The sequence below is a fragment of the Biomphalaria glabrata genome, chromosome 4 (assembly GCF_947242115.1).
Source record: "Biomphalaria glabrata chromosome 4, xgBioGlab47.1, whole genome shotgun sequence".
Classification (NCBI taxonomy): Eukaryota; Metazoa; Mollusca; class Gastropoda; family Planorbidae; genus Biomphalaria; species Biomphalaria glabrata.
Genome location: NC_074714.1, coordinates 53686860 through 53705134, shown reverse-complemented (window position 1 = coordinate 53705134; position 18275 = coordinate 53686860). Strand labels below are relative to the sequence as shown.

At 35.3% G+C, this 18275-nt stretch overlaps 1 protein-coding gene across 2 annotated transcripts in view; it reads left to right on the top strand.

Moving 5' to 3' along the window:
- Positions 1-2481: 2481 nt before the first annotated feature.
- The window catches only part of LOC106061649 (transient receptor potential cation channel subfamily M member 2-like), a 51495-nt gene continuing 35701 nt past the window's right edge, over positions 2482-18275 (top strand). Inside the window, exons 1-4 of one of the 2 annotated variants that reach the window (XM_056026185.1) lie at positions 2482-2718; positions 3351-3491; positions 10247-10309; positions 13399-13492. In XM_056026185.1, the coding sequence (XP_055882160.1) occupies positions 3438-3491; positions 10247-10309; positions 13399-13492 (211 nt within the window). In that variant the 5' untranslated portion in view covers positions 2482-2718; positions 3351-3437. The remainder of the gene's footprint in view (positions 2719-3350; positions 3492-10246; positions 10310-13398; positions 13493-18275) is intronic. The other variant, XM_056026184.1, reaches the window with a different exon arrangement.

Sequence of the window (18275 nt, the reverse complement as noted above, 5' to 3'; positions counted from 1 at the left end):
GGACGAACGTATGAAAGAGACAGTCTTATTTCGCTGAGCTGCAAGGTGAACATAATAACATAACACTTGATTTGAATTGACATAGAAGAGAGCACCTTGTGCAGGCGTCTGCGAAACGAGACATCTGTAGATCACTTACCAAGAATAAAAGAAAATCCACTTCCCATGAGAGAGGTGGACAGCGAAAAGAGAACCCAAATCGACCAGAAGCGGACAATGTTTAGGTCTGCTTTGGAGGAGACAAAAAAAATGTAGGTCGCCGCTAGGACTTTATATCTACGTGAAATACTGAACTCCTCATTAATCTTCGGACTCAAAGACAAGCCTTGTTATTGTAAAGTATTTACTCATTATTTTCTGATGAAGCTTTTAATGAAAGATTTTGATTAGTAAGAGATTTAGCACACTTTAATATTAACTGTTTTGACATATATTTTAACAATGGTTTTTTGCTTCCATTTCACCTCCTTCCTCAACAAAAAAAGCTATTTTTTAATAATGTTCCTCACTTTACTTTTTTTTTTCTATTACTCCTATGAAACACCTTGCAGCTTTAATTTTAGCATGATAATATCATCATCGTACGTCAATACAAGATTGTCACAGCCTTGTTCTTGTTATAGGCGGGATAACGCGAATGTCGTGTGTTGTAGATACCTCTTCTGGTACTACTATAATGTTCTCTGACTTGTTAACTAAATACTTTCTCACACGCACTAGATTTGCAGGTGCGTGAGAACACTAACATACTGAACTCTCCGACCTCAACATTTAGTATCATTAATAGACACGTTGGTAGCAGACATGGATTTTATTCACATAATAATTCACAAAAGATATTGGCGACTTCAGCCATCACAAAATGTAATCCAGCATACTTTATAATAATTACTCAGTGCTCATATAATATACCTGAGGAGATAATAACGCTTCTCTATCTACAAGAGTCCACCCTTAACTGAGGTGTTCACCTCGTGGTCAGTATCCGACCAAACAAAATCTCGTGCCGACCGCACGGAATAGTTAAGTGACCACTAGTCACCAAATATTACAGGGGTTCTAAAACTGATATATGACAAAGATATACTTATATTTAGTACAAAAATACTCCAAAATTATGCAGTGTAATATTTTATTATGATACCAAATTATTACAATATAAATCTACATTTTAAAGTAACTTTATTTTTGTAATTATATACTTTAATTCTCAAATTTTTATGTGCGAAAATAGATTTGTTGTGTCTTTGTTTAGAAAACTATGGCAATGAGTTCACGTCGATCAAGAAAACTCACAATTTACCCTTTGACCTTGGATTCAGCATTATTTGATATGTAAAAAGCAAAGTAGTCTCACAACAAGCCAAAAAGAATACGCCACTAAATAATATTAATCTTCGGTGTTCCTAGATTTCATTCATTAACAGTTTTATCAAGAAATCTAAAAACAATACGAAGAAATATTTACGCATCCTTTAAGATTAAAACCCTCTTCTCGCATTACCTACTTTGTAATATATTCTCTTTATACTTGGCAAAGGTGCAGAGACTATTGTTTAAAATCATATTTAGTTTTTCACAGGAACATCAATTATTAACACTACATTTACGTAACGTACACACTTTATTAAGTCATTGGTTTCCCTAACAAATCTGTACAACGTACGTCATTCTCTAGGGCACTGATGCCCAAATAAATCCTATTAATCTTTTGTCGAGCCCAAAAAATGTCCGACGCTCGTGTCGCGGACCTTTCATATATTTATATGTAGAAAAATTGTTATTAGACACCCTTATAATATGAATATTTTAATCTTTCTTTAAGTTTAAAGTTTATTCGAAACTAAATGTTTGAATTCACTGTAAAGACAACTAAAACCGATGGATCTAGTTGGTGAGGTGATTAGGTAACATCATTCTGAGATAGTCTACTGAGTTATTTCACACAAAAGAGTTCTTGTAAACATCGTTAGTATCCTTATTGCTTACGTTTGTGTAGGTTCGCAAGGGTTTTTATATGCAACACTTGATAGAGATATCTACATTGTCAAGCAGATGCTGTCAATCTATGACCGTTCAATTTCAAATAAGTATTTTTTTTAATCGGTTTAACTTTTTACTGTGAGAATGTCATCATATTAGGTTTCAATTTCTTTCGAAAAATTCTTGAAAAAGAAAATGCTGTTAAGTGCATGTGACTTTATGATCTTTTTTTTAAAACATACCAACGTTCTACACTTTGCGCCGACGTTTCTGCTGTCCTCATAGCAGCACGTCGCGGGCCGGTTGTAATCCGCGGGCTGTATTTGTGGCATTACTGCTCTAAAATGTCTTATGCGTTATGCTAAATGTGTTAAGTGTGTGTGTTTTTTGGGGGAGCCTAATTAGTGCTTGCCATACGACAAAGGCATACTCTGAATCTAAAGCGAAGAGCTTCAGTCTAAAGTCACTGAAGGGTGGTGACCCAGATATGATAAAAAACACTGACATAATGGAAGATTTTTTACAAGAAAATGTACACGTCAAGATTACGGAAGCAAAGCCATAAATGATCGTAGTGTTATTGGCTTTATAATGACTTCGATTTCAATTGCTTTCATGATATAACGAAGATTCTAAGATCCGACGAGTTTTGTACAGCTACTCGGAGATTCAAGCGCTCAAAACTGGATATTTATAAAAACAACCTTACAAGTTACAACCTATATTTCGATAGAGGTAATTTTTCGTAGCTTCTTGCTCTATTATTAACATCTCAACAATAGCCGCCATGTTTGTATAATGCGTGCTTCGGATTGTGATCACGGTAATCTCTACATCTTTACCTGCAAGTCGTCACCCTATCTGCATGAGCTTAAACCTAACAATCATTTTACTTGAAGCTTTCAAAATTTATAAAAATAAATTAAAGCATTACTATCATAAATGAAGATAAATATAATTTATGAGTACACTTTGACGACCCCTAACTAAAGGTTGTCAATATTATAGAGGCAAGGATATAACCCAGTTTTCAACCTTTGTAGGTGCCCTTTCCCCCTAAGCTTAAAGACATCAGAATTTCGCTTCGCGGATGACAATGATGGCTTAGCAAGGACAGAAGAAAACTTAGCTGACTTGTTAATGCGCATGGACCCGGGTCGGCACGCGAAATCGTAATTTCCCCACCCCTGGCACTGACGACTCAGCTCAATTAAAACATGCCAGCTCTATATCAAGATCTGGGTTTGATCTTTATTGTTACTCAGCCACACAACTGATAAAAAAAAATGTAAATAAAATTGTTAACTTGATATAATACGTAACGAATGTTTGCCTGATGTGTAGATAAACGTTTATTGATGTTACAGAAATTACACATTGTAATCTCATCATTTAAAGAGAATGTAAACTAATGCATATCTGAACACACGTTGCATTCTGGAGGTGAAAAAGGAATGGAAAAAGGCCTTTGGAATACTCATACCTGGGAAGGAAACAGAAAAACAAAGGTAGGGCGGTAAATGATTTTCTTTGCAGCAATAAACTATACATATAACTAGATATTTGCAAAGATTTTCTAGTGCTTCACTTCTACTCTTGTAATTGCCATGGAATTACACACGCACACACACACACGCACACACACACACATACACACACACACACATATATATATATATATATATATATATATATATATATATGTATATATATATAATAATAATAATAATAATAAGGCTAGTCTTCGAGTCCGAAGATCAGTGAGGAATGCAGTATTTCATGTGGCTGCGCAGTCCCAGCTGTGACCTACATATTTTGCCACATCGATGAGAAGCATAACCATTGTCCGCAGGTGGTCGATTTAGATTTTCTTTTCGCCGTCTGTGTTTGTCCTCGGCAGCAGATTTTCTTTTGATCTTAAATTTGTATCCCGCGGCCTTCGTGAGTGATCTCCAGCTGTCTCGTTCTGAGGCCGCATGCAGCCAGGTGATCTCTTCTATGTCAGCCAAGGAAAGTTGACGCCTAAGCTGGTTTATGAAGCGTTTCCGTGGGGCGCCTCTGTTACGTCGACCACTTTTAGCTCACCAAAAAAGACTGCCTTTCGCATACGTTCGTCTCCCATACGGGATACGTGCCCTACCCAGCATAACCGTTAGACCAAAAGAAGTCCCTCTATACTGTCCATACCGGTGTTAGCAAGGACATCGCTGTTTTGTAGTGCGGTCTTGCCACCGTATGTCCCTGATGGAGCGCAAGAATCTTTGGTGAAAGCGCTCAACAAGTCTTAGATGTTTCCTGCATATTGTCCATGTCTCAGAGGATACAGAAGGGTTGAGAGAACCACCGCCTGGTAGACACTGATTTTAGTTTAATTTGATGGCGATTACAAATTTCATACTATAGGAGTATAATATATATTATATATGTATAATATATATAGATAAAGCTTGATAGTGCATCGGAGACTGGATGTATTCTGACTTATGTACTTTATCGTTTATACATGCATATAATCTGAAAATTACTAACAGTACAATAGCAGCCTTAATGAGTTTGAAATAAATATATTGTAATATCTCTGCTCCTATATTAAAGCATATGGTACGAACCAGGGCACTGTTAAAGGCAAGTGAGTGCCTAGAAACAAGATGGTGGACTGTTGATTCCGGAAAAGTAGATAGAGAAACAGAACTAAAGATATTTTAGAACCGCTTGAGTTGTAGAAGGGAGCATGGCCAGTGTGGTCAGCGGATGAGAAGGGAGAAGCAGTGTAGATTAGCTGGTCAGAAAGAAGTATTGTTAGGGAACTGTGGAAAGGGTCGTTCCTGTTAATTGAAGACATTCCTTTTAGTGTATTTAGGACTATACTATCGTTCCCGAGAGACACGTAATGTGACCTGTGTTGGTGGCAAGATTGAGAAACCTGTTGGAACGTTAAGACATAGGCGGCAACAGTGAACGGTGTATGTTAGTGGTAGACAAAAAAAAATGGATTTAGATCTACATTTTGATTATTAAAACATAGAATATATATTTTTTTTTTTGCAAGCTCTAAGTGTTATTAAAAATAATACCACCACCATAGTTTGCTTAAAAAAATTAAAATATTTCGGCATTAATGGTTCACTGCATCAGTGGATTAAAGATTTTCTTATAGGGAGAGAACAAACTGTAATAATAAATGGCTCTAAATCAACACCGATAACAGTAAACTCAGGTGTACCTCAAGGAACAGTCTTGGGTCCACTGCTATTTTTAATTTACATAAATCATTTACCGAATTGCATTAGTTCAGGAACAAAAGTCAGATTATTTGCAGACGATTGCATAATATATAGAGCAATAAAAACAACACAAGACACAGATATTTTACAAAGAGAATTAGACGAATTACAGAAATGGGAATCAAATTGGAGAATGTCTTTCCACCCAGAAAAATGTCAGTTGTTAAGAGTAACAAAAAAACTAAAACAAATTAATTCCACTTATCTTATTCATGGCAAACCAGTAACACAGACTAAAAACGCAAAATACCTAGGTGTTATAATAAATGAAAAACTGTCATGGAATCCACATATTGATGAAACTACAAAAAAAATCCAACAAAGCATTAGGGTTTATTAAAAGAAATTTCTATAAATCAAATAAGAACATAAAACTAAAATGTTATTTAACCTTGGTTAGGCCAATAATAGAATATGCACCGTCTGTTTGGGACCCCTCAACTCAAGAAAACATTAAGAAACTGGAACAGACACAAAATAGAGCAGTGAGATTCATAACAAACGAATATTCACATTTGACTAGAGTAACACCTTTAGTAAAATCACTAAATTTAGAAAGCCTTCAGGACAGAAAACTCGAAAGTAAAGTAGCAATTATAAATAAAACACTGAACCATATATATAATCTTCAAATACAAAAGCAAAATCTAATAAAATACTCTGAAAGACACAAAGATAAAGGCACATTCCTCGTCCCATATGCTAGGACAAATTTGTACAAATACTCCTTCTTCCCTAGTGCTATTAGAGCATGGAATGGGTTGCCTGAGCTAACCAAGAAAACCAGTGACTTGGCAGAATTGAAGTCATTGGTTAATATGCATGACTAAATGCATGACGTGTAGGAATTAATCATCTTCTTTTATGAAGTAACGTCTGTATTATATAAGATATGATAATATAATATAATATAATATAAGATAAGATAATACAAAAAAAAGTTGCTATCTTCATTATTCGACTGAATTGAGATTCGGCAATGATAATTAAAGATTCGAAAATCAATAATTATAAATTTAATCTTTCTAATGTAAAACCAATCGATAACTGTATCGTTATGAACGAAATCGATAAAAAACCCAAAATAAATTTGATATAGTTGGTTGGTCCCATTGATTGATTTATTAGTCGCAACAAAGTTACTAATTGTTAAGCCAAGTCGATACATGAAGTGTGATTAGCATATTGATTGGCTACGAAATGTGATAGTGCCTAAGACACATAGGGCGTACTTAGAAAGCACAGAGAATGTCCAGGACACATGACAATCACACACTAAGCATGAGCAGTGTTCAGGATACATGAAGGGCAGACAGAAACCATGGAAAGTACTTAAGAATACTTAAAGCAGACAGAAAATATAAATGATAGTCGACCGGCGGCGTAGCATACGCCGCTTTTATGCAGGGCCGGCCTTAGGCAACTGCAACCTATGCGACCGCAGTGGGGCCCGTACTTTCATAGGACCCGCACTTTCATAGGACCCGCTCTAATTCAAGATGTATAAATTATTAAATTAAACCATTTTATAACAAAACAGATTTCCCGCGCTCACCTGTCGATTTAACAGGAGCTCCTGGAAATCTCCCGAAATCGCGATCTACGAAAAAGTCCTTAAAATATACGGAAATATATACACAAAAATTGTCATTTTGGGGTGTCATTCAATATGGAAAACGCCAATCTTATGCGCGGCCATAGACATAAATAAATATAGTCTATATTTATTTATGTTTATGTGCGCGGCATTATACATCAGCCGTAATTGTGTAATCTGGTGAAAGAAGCTTCTCGCGCCTCAAATTACTCAATTACTTGAGGTCAACAATTCTCCAAGATAGATTGAAACATTCGGTAATTCTTGCTATTGAGCGTGATCTATGTAGAAAACAGAATTATTATGATATACTGTATGACTTTGCTACACGCAAGGCTCGTAAAGTAATTCTGTACGTAGTAAAGAATGAATAAAATTCATAGACGAATTTATTTTCTAAAACAAACTCTTAAATTTCACTTATTATCCTCTTCCCTACCCAAACTTGGCCCCGCGAAATCCGTTACGCAAAGGGCCCCCCAATGGTTAAGTCCGGCCCTGCAAAGGGGGGGGTGGGAGCTGGCAAGGTTTGATAAACGACAGTCAGGCGCGCAGCTAGTCATCCGTTATGTGAATATTACTTGTGTTTTCTCGTGGACTATCCGCAAAGTGATCTTTCCTTTACTCCTTACTACTCGTTTAAACTGTTGAGGGAAGAAGAGAATTATATATATAGAGATGGTTTATTGAGGCATTCTGGTTTATTCCAAGATATTTATAAAGGGAGGCAGAGTTCAGTTCTTCGATGCCTTCAAATGCAATGTTTGTGTTGGCTGCCTTGCCCTTTTTTAAGGCTTGTGATACCACACTTATCCAAGCCAAAAGACATGCAGATATCGTCAGCAAAGCGTTTAACAGTTTTAATAAAGGTGTGTAACTTTTGTCTTTCTCTGCATATGGCTTTAAATCATTCATGTTTAACAGGTGAGACACACATTTTGTACATTTAGCGTCAACCCAAAAACTGACTGTAGCGATATGGAGCAATTTAGAAAGAAGGCAGAACCAGATCGGAGATAGAGAGTCACCCTGGTATATACCCTTTTTTATGTGCACAGAACCTAGGTTATCACGATTAATGTGTAGACTTATCTTCAAAATATCCATCCAGATTTTCACTTGTTGTTTTATTCTTGGTTGATTCAATGAATTTCCAGGGTTTTGAACAGCCAATTATTTGGAACTGAATCGAATGCTTTATTGTAGCCGATTTAGCACATGTCAAAGTTTCTCTTTCTTTTTTTTAGCTTGGTGCAATATAATACCATTTAAAGTTAGCTTTAATTTACAGCCCATTGACTCTACAATGCAACCTTGTCGTTCCTCTACTATTAGCTTATGGGCAAAGCAAAATTTGTACATTTTACTTTTTAATAGTAAAATTAATAGTTTATGCACAACTGACAGACAAGTGAAATTGCGATACTTTATGTTTTATTCGGATCACTTTTTTCGGAGAGAAGAGATGTTCTCCTCTCAGTGAGTTCTAACAGCATTGAAGACGGTTCTGATATTAACTCGCTAAAACTTGATGTTAGTGGTAAATGTACGGCTATACGTTTTTTAACCAAAAGCTGAGTATATTGTCCGGCCCAGGAGCACTCCCGTTGTGATGTTTTTGATCTAGCTGCTGAGACTTCCTCGGCTGTGAAAACCTCATCAGACATTTCTGGTGTTAGATTGTTTTTAGTTTGGGTATCGTCGATTCAGTCAGCCTGTACGTTGTAATGAAGAGGGTCAGACCAAAGCGCTGCTAGAAATCGATTATCCTTATTATAATGCAGATAAAATAAACTATAATCTAAAAATCGTATTACTTGGTTTGTTTATCAAACCATAAACGTTAACACTCTCAAAAAACTAAATACAATTAGATACACCCCGATTACAAGAACATAGTGAAATAAAAAATAAAAAAAAACATAGAAAAATGGGAATCCGGAAGTACATTTCTAACGTTGTTTCTGTTCTTAAATTAGAAACAAGCTTACTCTAATTTATCTTCATTTAGTTTTAATTTTGTAAGATACGTTTCGTTTTGTTTATTCTGTAAGTCCCCATTTCATGCTCAGCGCCCATACCGCCCCCATTTCAAGCTTAGCGCCCTTACCGCCCCCATTTCATGCTCAGCGCCCCTACCGCCCGCATTTCATGCTCAGCGCGCCTACCGCCCCCATTTCATGCTCAGCGCCCCTACCGCCCACATTTTATGCCCAGTGCACCCCCATTTCAAGCTTAGCGCCCTTACCGCCCCCATTTCATGCTCAGCGCCCATACCGCCCCCATTTCAAGCTTAGCGCCCTTACCGCCCCCATTTCATGCTCAGCGCCCCTACCGCCCGCATTTCATGCTCAGCGCGCCTACCGCCCCCATTTCATGCTCAGCGCCCCTACCGCCCACATTTTATGCCCAGTGCACCACCATTTCAAGCTTAGCGCCCTTACCGCCCCCATTTCATGCTCTGCGCCCCTACCGCCTCCATTTCATGCTCAGTGCACCCCCATTTCAAGCTCAGCGCCCTTACCGCCCCCATTTCATGCTCAGCGCCCCTACCGCCCGCATTTCATGCTCAGCGCCCCTACCGCCCCCATTTCATGCTCAGCGCCCCTACCGCTCCCATTTCATGCTCAGCGCCCCTACCACCCCTGTTTCATGCTTAGCGCCCCTACCACCCCCATTTCATGCTCAGCCCCCCTACCACCCCCATTTCATGCTCAGCGCCCCTACCGCCCCCATTGCCCCTACCGCTTCTTTGGCTCAATTTCATGAAATCCGGTCGGTGCTAGCGCATTTGTTTAAGACCAATGATCTAGACTCACAATAAGCTCAATTTTGTGATTTAGCTATGATCCTATCACTTCTCTGAAGCAGTTGGAAAGAGATGGGGGAAACATAGTGATCGTTTTTCAAAGTTATTTATAATAAAAAGTGTGGACATAGCTGTATTTGGACTCGTAGACTAACGCCTTATCAAGTTTCTCAAGCCAACACTCTAACCACTCTGCTAGTGAAGATCTTATAAACTTGGAAGATCTATTCAATATATTTTTCCTATTTTGTTTGTGTTTACTAGGCCTCAGACGACGACCGACAAAGGGACTAATTTAGCTTATACCACAACATCAGTCAAGTACTATTTATTTTTATTTTTTTAAATTGATTCTTGTGTTGTCAGGTAAAAAGAAATAATCGTGCCAAGTTTTAGTTTGGGTGTGGGAGAAATAATGCGTACAAACTTATTACAGACAGAGTGAGATGTGTAAAAATGGTTTAGTAGGTAGCAATCAAGAATTATTACCCTGGATTTAAGTTATGTCTACCTAGTGAAGCCATATTTTATTAATATGTAACATTAAAAAAATATATAACTTTATTTTTTTAGTATATCGAAAAAAATGAATTAAACTTGAAAGACCTTGGCATACACGGAGACCCTAAATACAAGGTAAATTATTCCTTTTAAACTTTTAGATTCATTTGCTTTTAAAATACTTTTCATAGCTTGAAGTTTTACCACATAATTTATACTTCACTCTTTATCTTATGCTTAGTCAAACGAAATTTGGATGTTAAACTATTGAACATTGTTTAAGGTTCCATATTATTTTTTTTAAGCTCTGTATTTCAATACCATAAGGAGACGGACAGCCTTTACTATATGACATAATGACATATAAAAAAAAAGTTGCTTTACTTTTTAAATAGGAAACTTGTTTTTGGTTGTTGGAATTCTCCGGTACATGACGTTTAGAAGCACGCTCGTTTTGGCGAAAGGGTGATTTTGGGTAACAAAGCAAACGAATTACGACAAGACCTCGCCAAATGTCGTTTAATCATATAGCTGAATATACGATAAATTAAATTAAACATTTTTTAAATGTATGAACAAAATTGCATTTTTTTTTTTTAAATAGCGTAATTCCTTAAAAAATATTTTTTAAAATAAAAATGTTCCACTTAATAAAATAACATATCACAGTCTTCACCAGAATTCGAACCCGTGACCCCTCGATTCGGAAATCAGGCGCTTAACCACTCAGCCATCTCTCCAGGTTTACACCTTACAGTTTTTCATTTTCTTCTTTTTTTAAAATCAAATAATCTTTTAACTTTCTCAAAAGATATTTTTAAGAGTCTGCCTAGATTTTGTAAGCTTTATTTATTTAAGTTCGGCCCCATCAGTCACAGCAATGTGATGAATGTCTTGGCATTAGCTATAGTTGGAATTATAAAGCCTCGAATTACTGTAACAAAATGGAAATAAAGGACGATTTAAACACACTTTGAAATGTATATATGTACTATTTAATGTCAAGGACGTCACATAGAAATATCACTTTAATTACGTATAACCTACACATTAGATTTGGCAAAGCTAAAAACAAATACTTACAAATAATCACATACTATTGACAGTACAAAACTTATCGACACTTCATTAATGCGAATACACCGAAGAATCTAGCTTTTGTAATGTATCCGCCATAGATTGGAACCTTAATTTTTTTTATTTTTTTTTTACATATCTGTCAAATAATAGCCTTACCCACTAGCTAAAGCCGTTGATTTGTTCCCAGGTTTGGTATTATATATTTTACAATGGACCCCTTCTCTTTTTTTGTTAATTACACAACAATAATAGCAAAATACTAATACTCCTTCTTCCCTAGTGCTATTAGAGCATGGAATGGGTTGCCTGAGCTAGCCAGGAAAACCAGTGACTTGGCAGAATTAAAGTCATTGGTTAATAGGCATGACTAAATGCATAACGCGTCGGACGTAATCATCTTCTTTTTTGAAGTAACGTCTGTATTATATAAGATAAGATAAAAGAAAAAAAGGCCACATACATTCATTTGGCAGGCAATAGTACTTTTTACATTTGAATGGACTTATCCAAAAATTGAATATCACTTGATACACATCTCCGTCCCAAATCTCCGCCTTTATAAATACTATTATTTATACTATCTAACCCTCTTTTCAGTTTTTTTATTTCAAATATTTAACAGGCTTTATGATATTTTAGGCATTTTGGGTCCTTTCTTTATTTACATTCTTTCTTAATTATCTCACAATACTTTGGCTGCATCGGACTTTTCTTGCACATACAATAAAACTGACCTCATTTCAACATTCCCCCTTTTGACTCATTTATCTTGTGGCCTATAAATTTTGTATCACTTTCCCTCCCATTGTCTTACTCTTGCACCTTTAAAAAAAAAACTTGAGCTATTATATTTGTTATGTTGAATAAGCATGGTCTGCTATAAATTACCCCCTCCCTACCAAATATTTTTGTCAGTAAATTCTATTATTGGTATTACACATTTATACGCATTTCAATATAGTAATCCATACAATCTTTTTCAGCTTTTACTCTAATCTTATTGAATTATAATGTGTTTTATTTAGTTACTACAATCCACACCCTAAAACATACTTCTGGTCTGAAAGTTCTAGTAAGGTATCTTTCCCCATTCCCCATTGCCAGTCACCACGCTTTAAAAATAATTCTGCCTACAATCGTACTGGGATTTTGAATTTCGGGATTTTTAGGGCGCCCCTGAGTCCACCCAACTCTAATGGGTACCTGACTTTAGTTTGGGGAAAGTAAGGGCGGTTGGTCGTTGTGCTGGCCACATAACACCCTGCGAGTTAACCGTTGGCCAAAGAAACTGATGACCTTAACATCATCAGTCCCCATAGATCGCAAAGTCTGAAGGGGACACTTTACTTTTTTTTTTTACTTTACAATCGTACTAACTTAGACACAATGGTTGGAAAGCTTTCTTCCTATCATACCTTATCATATTACATGCAATCATAAATTATTTTTTTCGAGTTATTAGTTTAATATTAAAATATTTTGTAAGCATTCTGTTGCTTTGCTTTTTGATAGGCAGACTTTTTTTTCTTATCGCTCGTGAAGTTGTAAGGCTCTATCACCTAAGGATTTTGTTATCTTTTTCTGATCTCTACCTTCAAAATTCAGAATAGTATAATTTTTACTTCCATGAAATCTTACACACGAAAAATAACTCACGTCTGTCATTGTCGGCTCCATGTGATTGTTTTAACTCTTTTTCTTCGTTATTTATTTACCACATTCTGGTGGAATCAACGTTGGTATCGTCAGTTGGGAGAGAAAGAGTTAAACAATGTCTACTACATCCAGTAACGCACCAAGCAGTGGTATTTGAAAGTTACACACACCCAAAGCTCTATTATTTATTAAAAACGGTAGGAAGTAAAATCGTTTGATAAATTGGCTTAATAACATATCGGGTTTTAACTCGAGACTAAAATATCGTGCAAAATAGCTAAGCTGTTTGATACTCAAAGTAAATCATAACAGTCTAAACTTTTGCACTTCTCTGTCCACCGCTATTCTGAGAATTAATAACATAAGAGTGGTGAGTAATCAGTCAAAGCCCAAGTGCTTTAAATAAAGATTTCCCCTTTTCCCCAAACGTATGTGTCAATCAGTGTTAAATTATACGATAAATTTAATACTATGTCTACTATCCACAGTTACTTGTCCAGTTAAAATTGCTGCCTACAGGAGTCAAGGAAAGAACACTCAGAAAATTCGTCTGCAGTTTGATCAAGGCCGTTGATTATGAAGGTCAGAAAAAAAAGTTAACAGCTCTTGCCTTATAAAAGTCTTTTCGGACTAGAGTTCTTGTTTTTATGTACATTTTAGCCCGCGGTAGAACGCGTTTTTAGCGGCCCCCGTAAGGGGAAAAAGCCGCTATTAGGTTTGTGCAAAATGTCCGTCTGTCCGTCTGTCCGTCTGTCCGTCTGTCCGTCTGTCCGTCTGTCACACTCAGATCTCGAAAACTAGAAGAGATATGAAAAATATTATTTCATCATTAAATCCGGCTTGAAAAGTTTAGGTGCAACGGCTACTTTTGGTTTTCTAAAAGCAAACCGTTTAATTTATAAAATTAATTATGCAAGCGATTTTTTCATAAAAATACACCTATTCTAAAACAATTACGTAAATGTAAGGGAGGCAATGTTACAATATGCTAACAAAGATGGACAATTTTTGTGTATTTTCAGTATCACTAAGTCAAATATATTTTTAAAATGTACAGGAAATGTTTACAACAAATACAAATAATAGTTAAAGACGTTTTTTCTGGTCAACTAGCTGCTAAAATTAAAGGAAAACATTTCTGTTTGTTTATAAAGGCTAATAATGCACTTTGTATGTAAATATCACGCACATTTTTTTTAATGGACTTTTTATGCAGCGATTTTCGTGCAGTAGCGTAACGTCGCAACATGATCAGGTGCTAAACTAATTCCTTAAACTTTTTTTAAAAATCAGATTTTATTTATTTTTTGTTTAGTGCCCCCATCCAAATAAAAGAAGCTTATTTTTGTGCGTTTTGTCTGTTGGTCGGTCTGTCCGTCACGATTAGATTTAAAAAACTAGAACTCTAAAAGCTATTGAAAATCTAATTTACCCTTTAATGTTCCTCCCATAACATCTCAATAGTTTTAAGTATCTAAAATTGATTGTTCCGGATTTTTTTGTGCAAAACTAATCAACGCCAACAAATGTTTGTTTGCTCTTCTAACTTATATTACATTCAATTTCCATGCTTAAACGTTGCAAAAACACATTATCAATAATATGTTGTTCCGTTTTTTATGTAAATAGCATATTAATGCTAAATCATAATCTCTATACTGACTTATATTTCATTAATTGTAAAAATGTTCCGGATATTGTTTTATAAAACATGAATTATGCGTAATGATTGTTTGAAATCGCATAAGGCTTTTAAAAAAAGTAATTTACTAGAATTGATTACTGAAAATTACTTTTTAGACATTTAATTTTCTTGTAAAACATAACATAGAAGTTTTGTAATCGATAAAGAAAGTTCCGGATTTTGTTTCTTACAAATCGTCGCCAGAAATTTCCGAATTTATTTAAAAATCTACTAACGCCAAATAATTGTTTGAACTCCCTCTTCTAATTAATAAACAAATAATCTTCTCATTTACGAAATAATGTTTTTACGGATTTTTATGAAAAATATTTTAACTCACTACTCTCTTACAGTACATTTAACTTTCTACCTAAAACATTAAAAAATCTAATTATCGTTAATATTATGTTCCGATTTTTAAGGAAAACAGAATCCAAACACCAAAGTAAGGTATGAAAATCTCTCCACGTGGCTGTAGAACATCTAATTTTTATACGAGACCATCCAAAAAATTTAATTAACGGTATTACATTTATCTGAAATTCTCTTTTTCTTTTACTATTTATACAAACATCCGGAACAATCTATTATATAAACTTTTCAATTGTGTTCATACCTAAAAATTATTGCGATGTTTTGAAACGTAAAATAAAGGTTAATCAATTTTTAATAACTTTTAGTTGTTTTTTTTTTATATCAAGATAAAGGACAGACCGACTGACAGACAAAACGCAAAAACAATGTGGCTTTGATCCTTTTTAAATAATATCTATTAGAACTCAGTGCACCAATGTCTATGAACCCTCGTTAAATATCTCGTGTAAATAAAGACATTTTTTTTTTATGGTACCGGTACTAGCCTATTGTGAGGTAATGGAATTTTTTTTCTTTGACGTCATATGAATGGACTCTTTAAATATAATGTTAAAAGAACGCACTCGGTGCGCCAATGTCTATTAACCCTCGAAAAAATGGCTTGTATTAATGAAAACATATTTTAGTCTAACTAAGCCGTGTGACATAGTGTTTTTTTTTCCTTTGACGTCACATGGAATGAATTCTTTAAATGAAATGCTAAAAGAACGCACTCGGTGCACCAATGTCTATGAACACTCGAGAAATGGCTCGTGTTGATAAAGGTGATTTTTAGTCTAGCTAGGCCGTGTGACGTAGTGTTTTTTTTTCCTTTGACGTCACATGGAATGAATTCTTTAAATGAAATGCTAAAAGAACGCACTCGGTGCACCAATGTCTATGAACACTCGAGAAATGGCTCGTGTTGATAAAGGTGATTTTTAGTCTAGCTAGGCCGTGTGACGTAGTGTTTTTTTTTCCTTTGACGTCATATGGAATGAATTCTTTAAATGAAATGCTAAAAGAACGCACTCGGTGCACCAATGTCTATGAACACTCGATAAAAGGCTCGTAATGATGAAGGCGATTTTTATTCTAGCTAGGCCGTGTGACGTAGTGTTTTTTTTTCCTTTGACGTCATATGGAATGAATTCTTTAAATGAAATGCTTAAAGAAGCACTCGGTGCACCAAAGTCTATGAACACTCGATAAATGGCTCTTATAGATGAAGGCGATTTTTAGTCTAGCTAGGCCGTGTGACGTAGTGTTTTTTTTTCCCTCTGACGTTATATGGAATTAATTCTTCAAATGAAATGAAAAAAGAACTCGGTATAGTAATGTTTATTAAGCCTCGTTATGTGACTCGCGTTTAAAAAAGGAATGATATCTTGATTTAGATCTAATCTAGATTTTTTAAACTAGATCTAGATTTTTATTACAGTATATCTAGATCTGGATTTATATTCTAATTAAAATTATTTTAGAGTCAAGATCTAGAATTTCTAGATCTAGTTTAGACTAAAATAGACTAGATTAAGATGTAGAATTTCAATTTCTAAACTTAAAGTGTAAAAAAAAAGTGTAGATTTTCATTTCCAAACGTTTTGATCAATATTGTAATGTTTTAATATACTAAAACTAATCTACTATTTTTTTATTAAATTTAAATTTAAATTTACGGCAAATGAATCTTTGAAACATTATTACTTTTGACCATCGGATGGCTGCCTGGTCGTGCGGTTTGCGCGCTGGACTGTCGTTCAGATTTATGGATGGCCCAGGGTTCAAACCCTGCCCGCTCCCATTATCTTCAACTCTGAAGGAACATCCGAAACGTGTAAAACATTTTACATCAAAATTAAATCACCTCTTGAATATTATTTGCGAATATGCAGATCCGACAGGGATCCGACTTCGACGGGGGCCGCCTCTGAGTTTGTGTAACACAAACTCTCTTTGTAATCTTGTTTTTTAATATACTTTCTTTAAGAAAAAGTATTTTTTAATAAACAGCCAGAATACTACATTACTATTATCTTCTGTTGACTATAGTTGAAATAGTTGAATATTATCTGGGTTTAGTCTGTTCTGTTCAGATTCCAATTATAAAAAATTAAAATAAAAAAGCAAACTACGAAAAATCATTTAAAAAAAAAAGTTTTTATTAGTTTTTCAATTAGTTTAGATCAGTGGTGTAATTAAATTTGTAAAAGATCTAGACCAACAATAATAGGCCTCAATCAGTGTGATTAGAAATATTTTTTCATCAATTGTTTTTGTTTAGCGCAACTTCTGGCGTTCTCATACGCTATGATCCAATCGCTTGTCTTGACCAGTTGGAAAGGGGGGTGAAATAACGGGATATCTGGGTGATCGCTTTTTAAATGTATTTATTTTTTAAAGGTAAACAAACTGAATTCGAACCTTTATCCTAGCTAAGAGTCTATAAACATGAAAAGTGTATAGTTATATTTTGTTTCTTTTTCATGTTTTTGTTTACTAAGCATATGACGGTAAAAAGTAAACAAAAAGTAAAGTTCCCCTTTTTAGGCCTTTTGGTCTATATGCCAGATGATGTAAAGAAGGTAGGCTAATGTAAAACGGACTGGTTCAGAAAAATCATTATACAAACACTTCAGTCAAGTACTATTTCTTTCCCTTGTTTGATATACTTACTAAAGTAATTTTATTACCAATAGTTAATAAACTAATTGTTTTTTGTTGTTGCTGTTGTTGTTAATTTTTTGTGGGTTATTGTAATGACTATGTTGTCAAGTAAAATGGTGCAAAATTGAAGCTTCATCCGAGATTGGGTGTCGGAGAAATAATATGTACAAACGTTTGGCGTGACAGACAGACACACCGGCAGACAGACAGTGAGTTTATGTAAGCTTTGAAAAAAAAAAAAGTTACCCTATCAGACCATGCGGTCGAAAGGGCAGATTATGTAAAGGTCAATGTGTCCAGCATTTACTAGGCATACGTAGAGACACAAAACACCAGTTTAACTAGCAACCGTCCAAATTTCCTGAACCGGTAACAAGGCCTCGCCAACTTGCACACTCTCTTGCACATTTTCAACGAAGACTAAACCATGTAGTTCAAGACACGTTCAAGACTGTTCACATTCATAACCTGGGGGTACAAAGGGGATATAACTATTATTCAAGCATATCAAAGCAACACTCTCGCCATACCTCCTCCTGATGGAGAGCATCCTCCATTATCCTTTCAAGGAAGATATTGAAGAGTGTTAGTGAAAGTAGGCAGCCTTGTCTTACTCCAACTGTGGTTTTGAACCAGTCCCCAATATTATTGTTGAAGTAC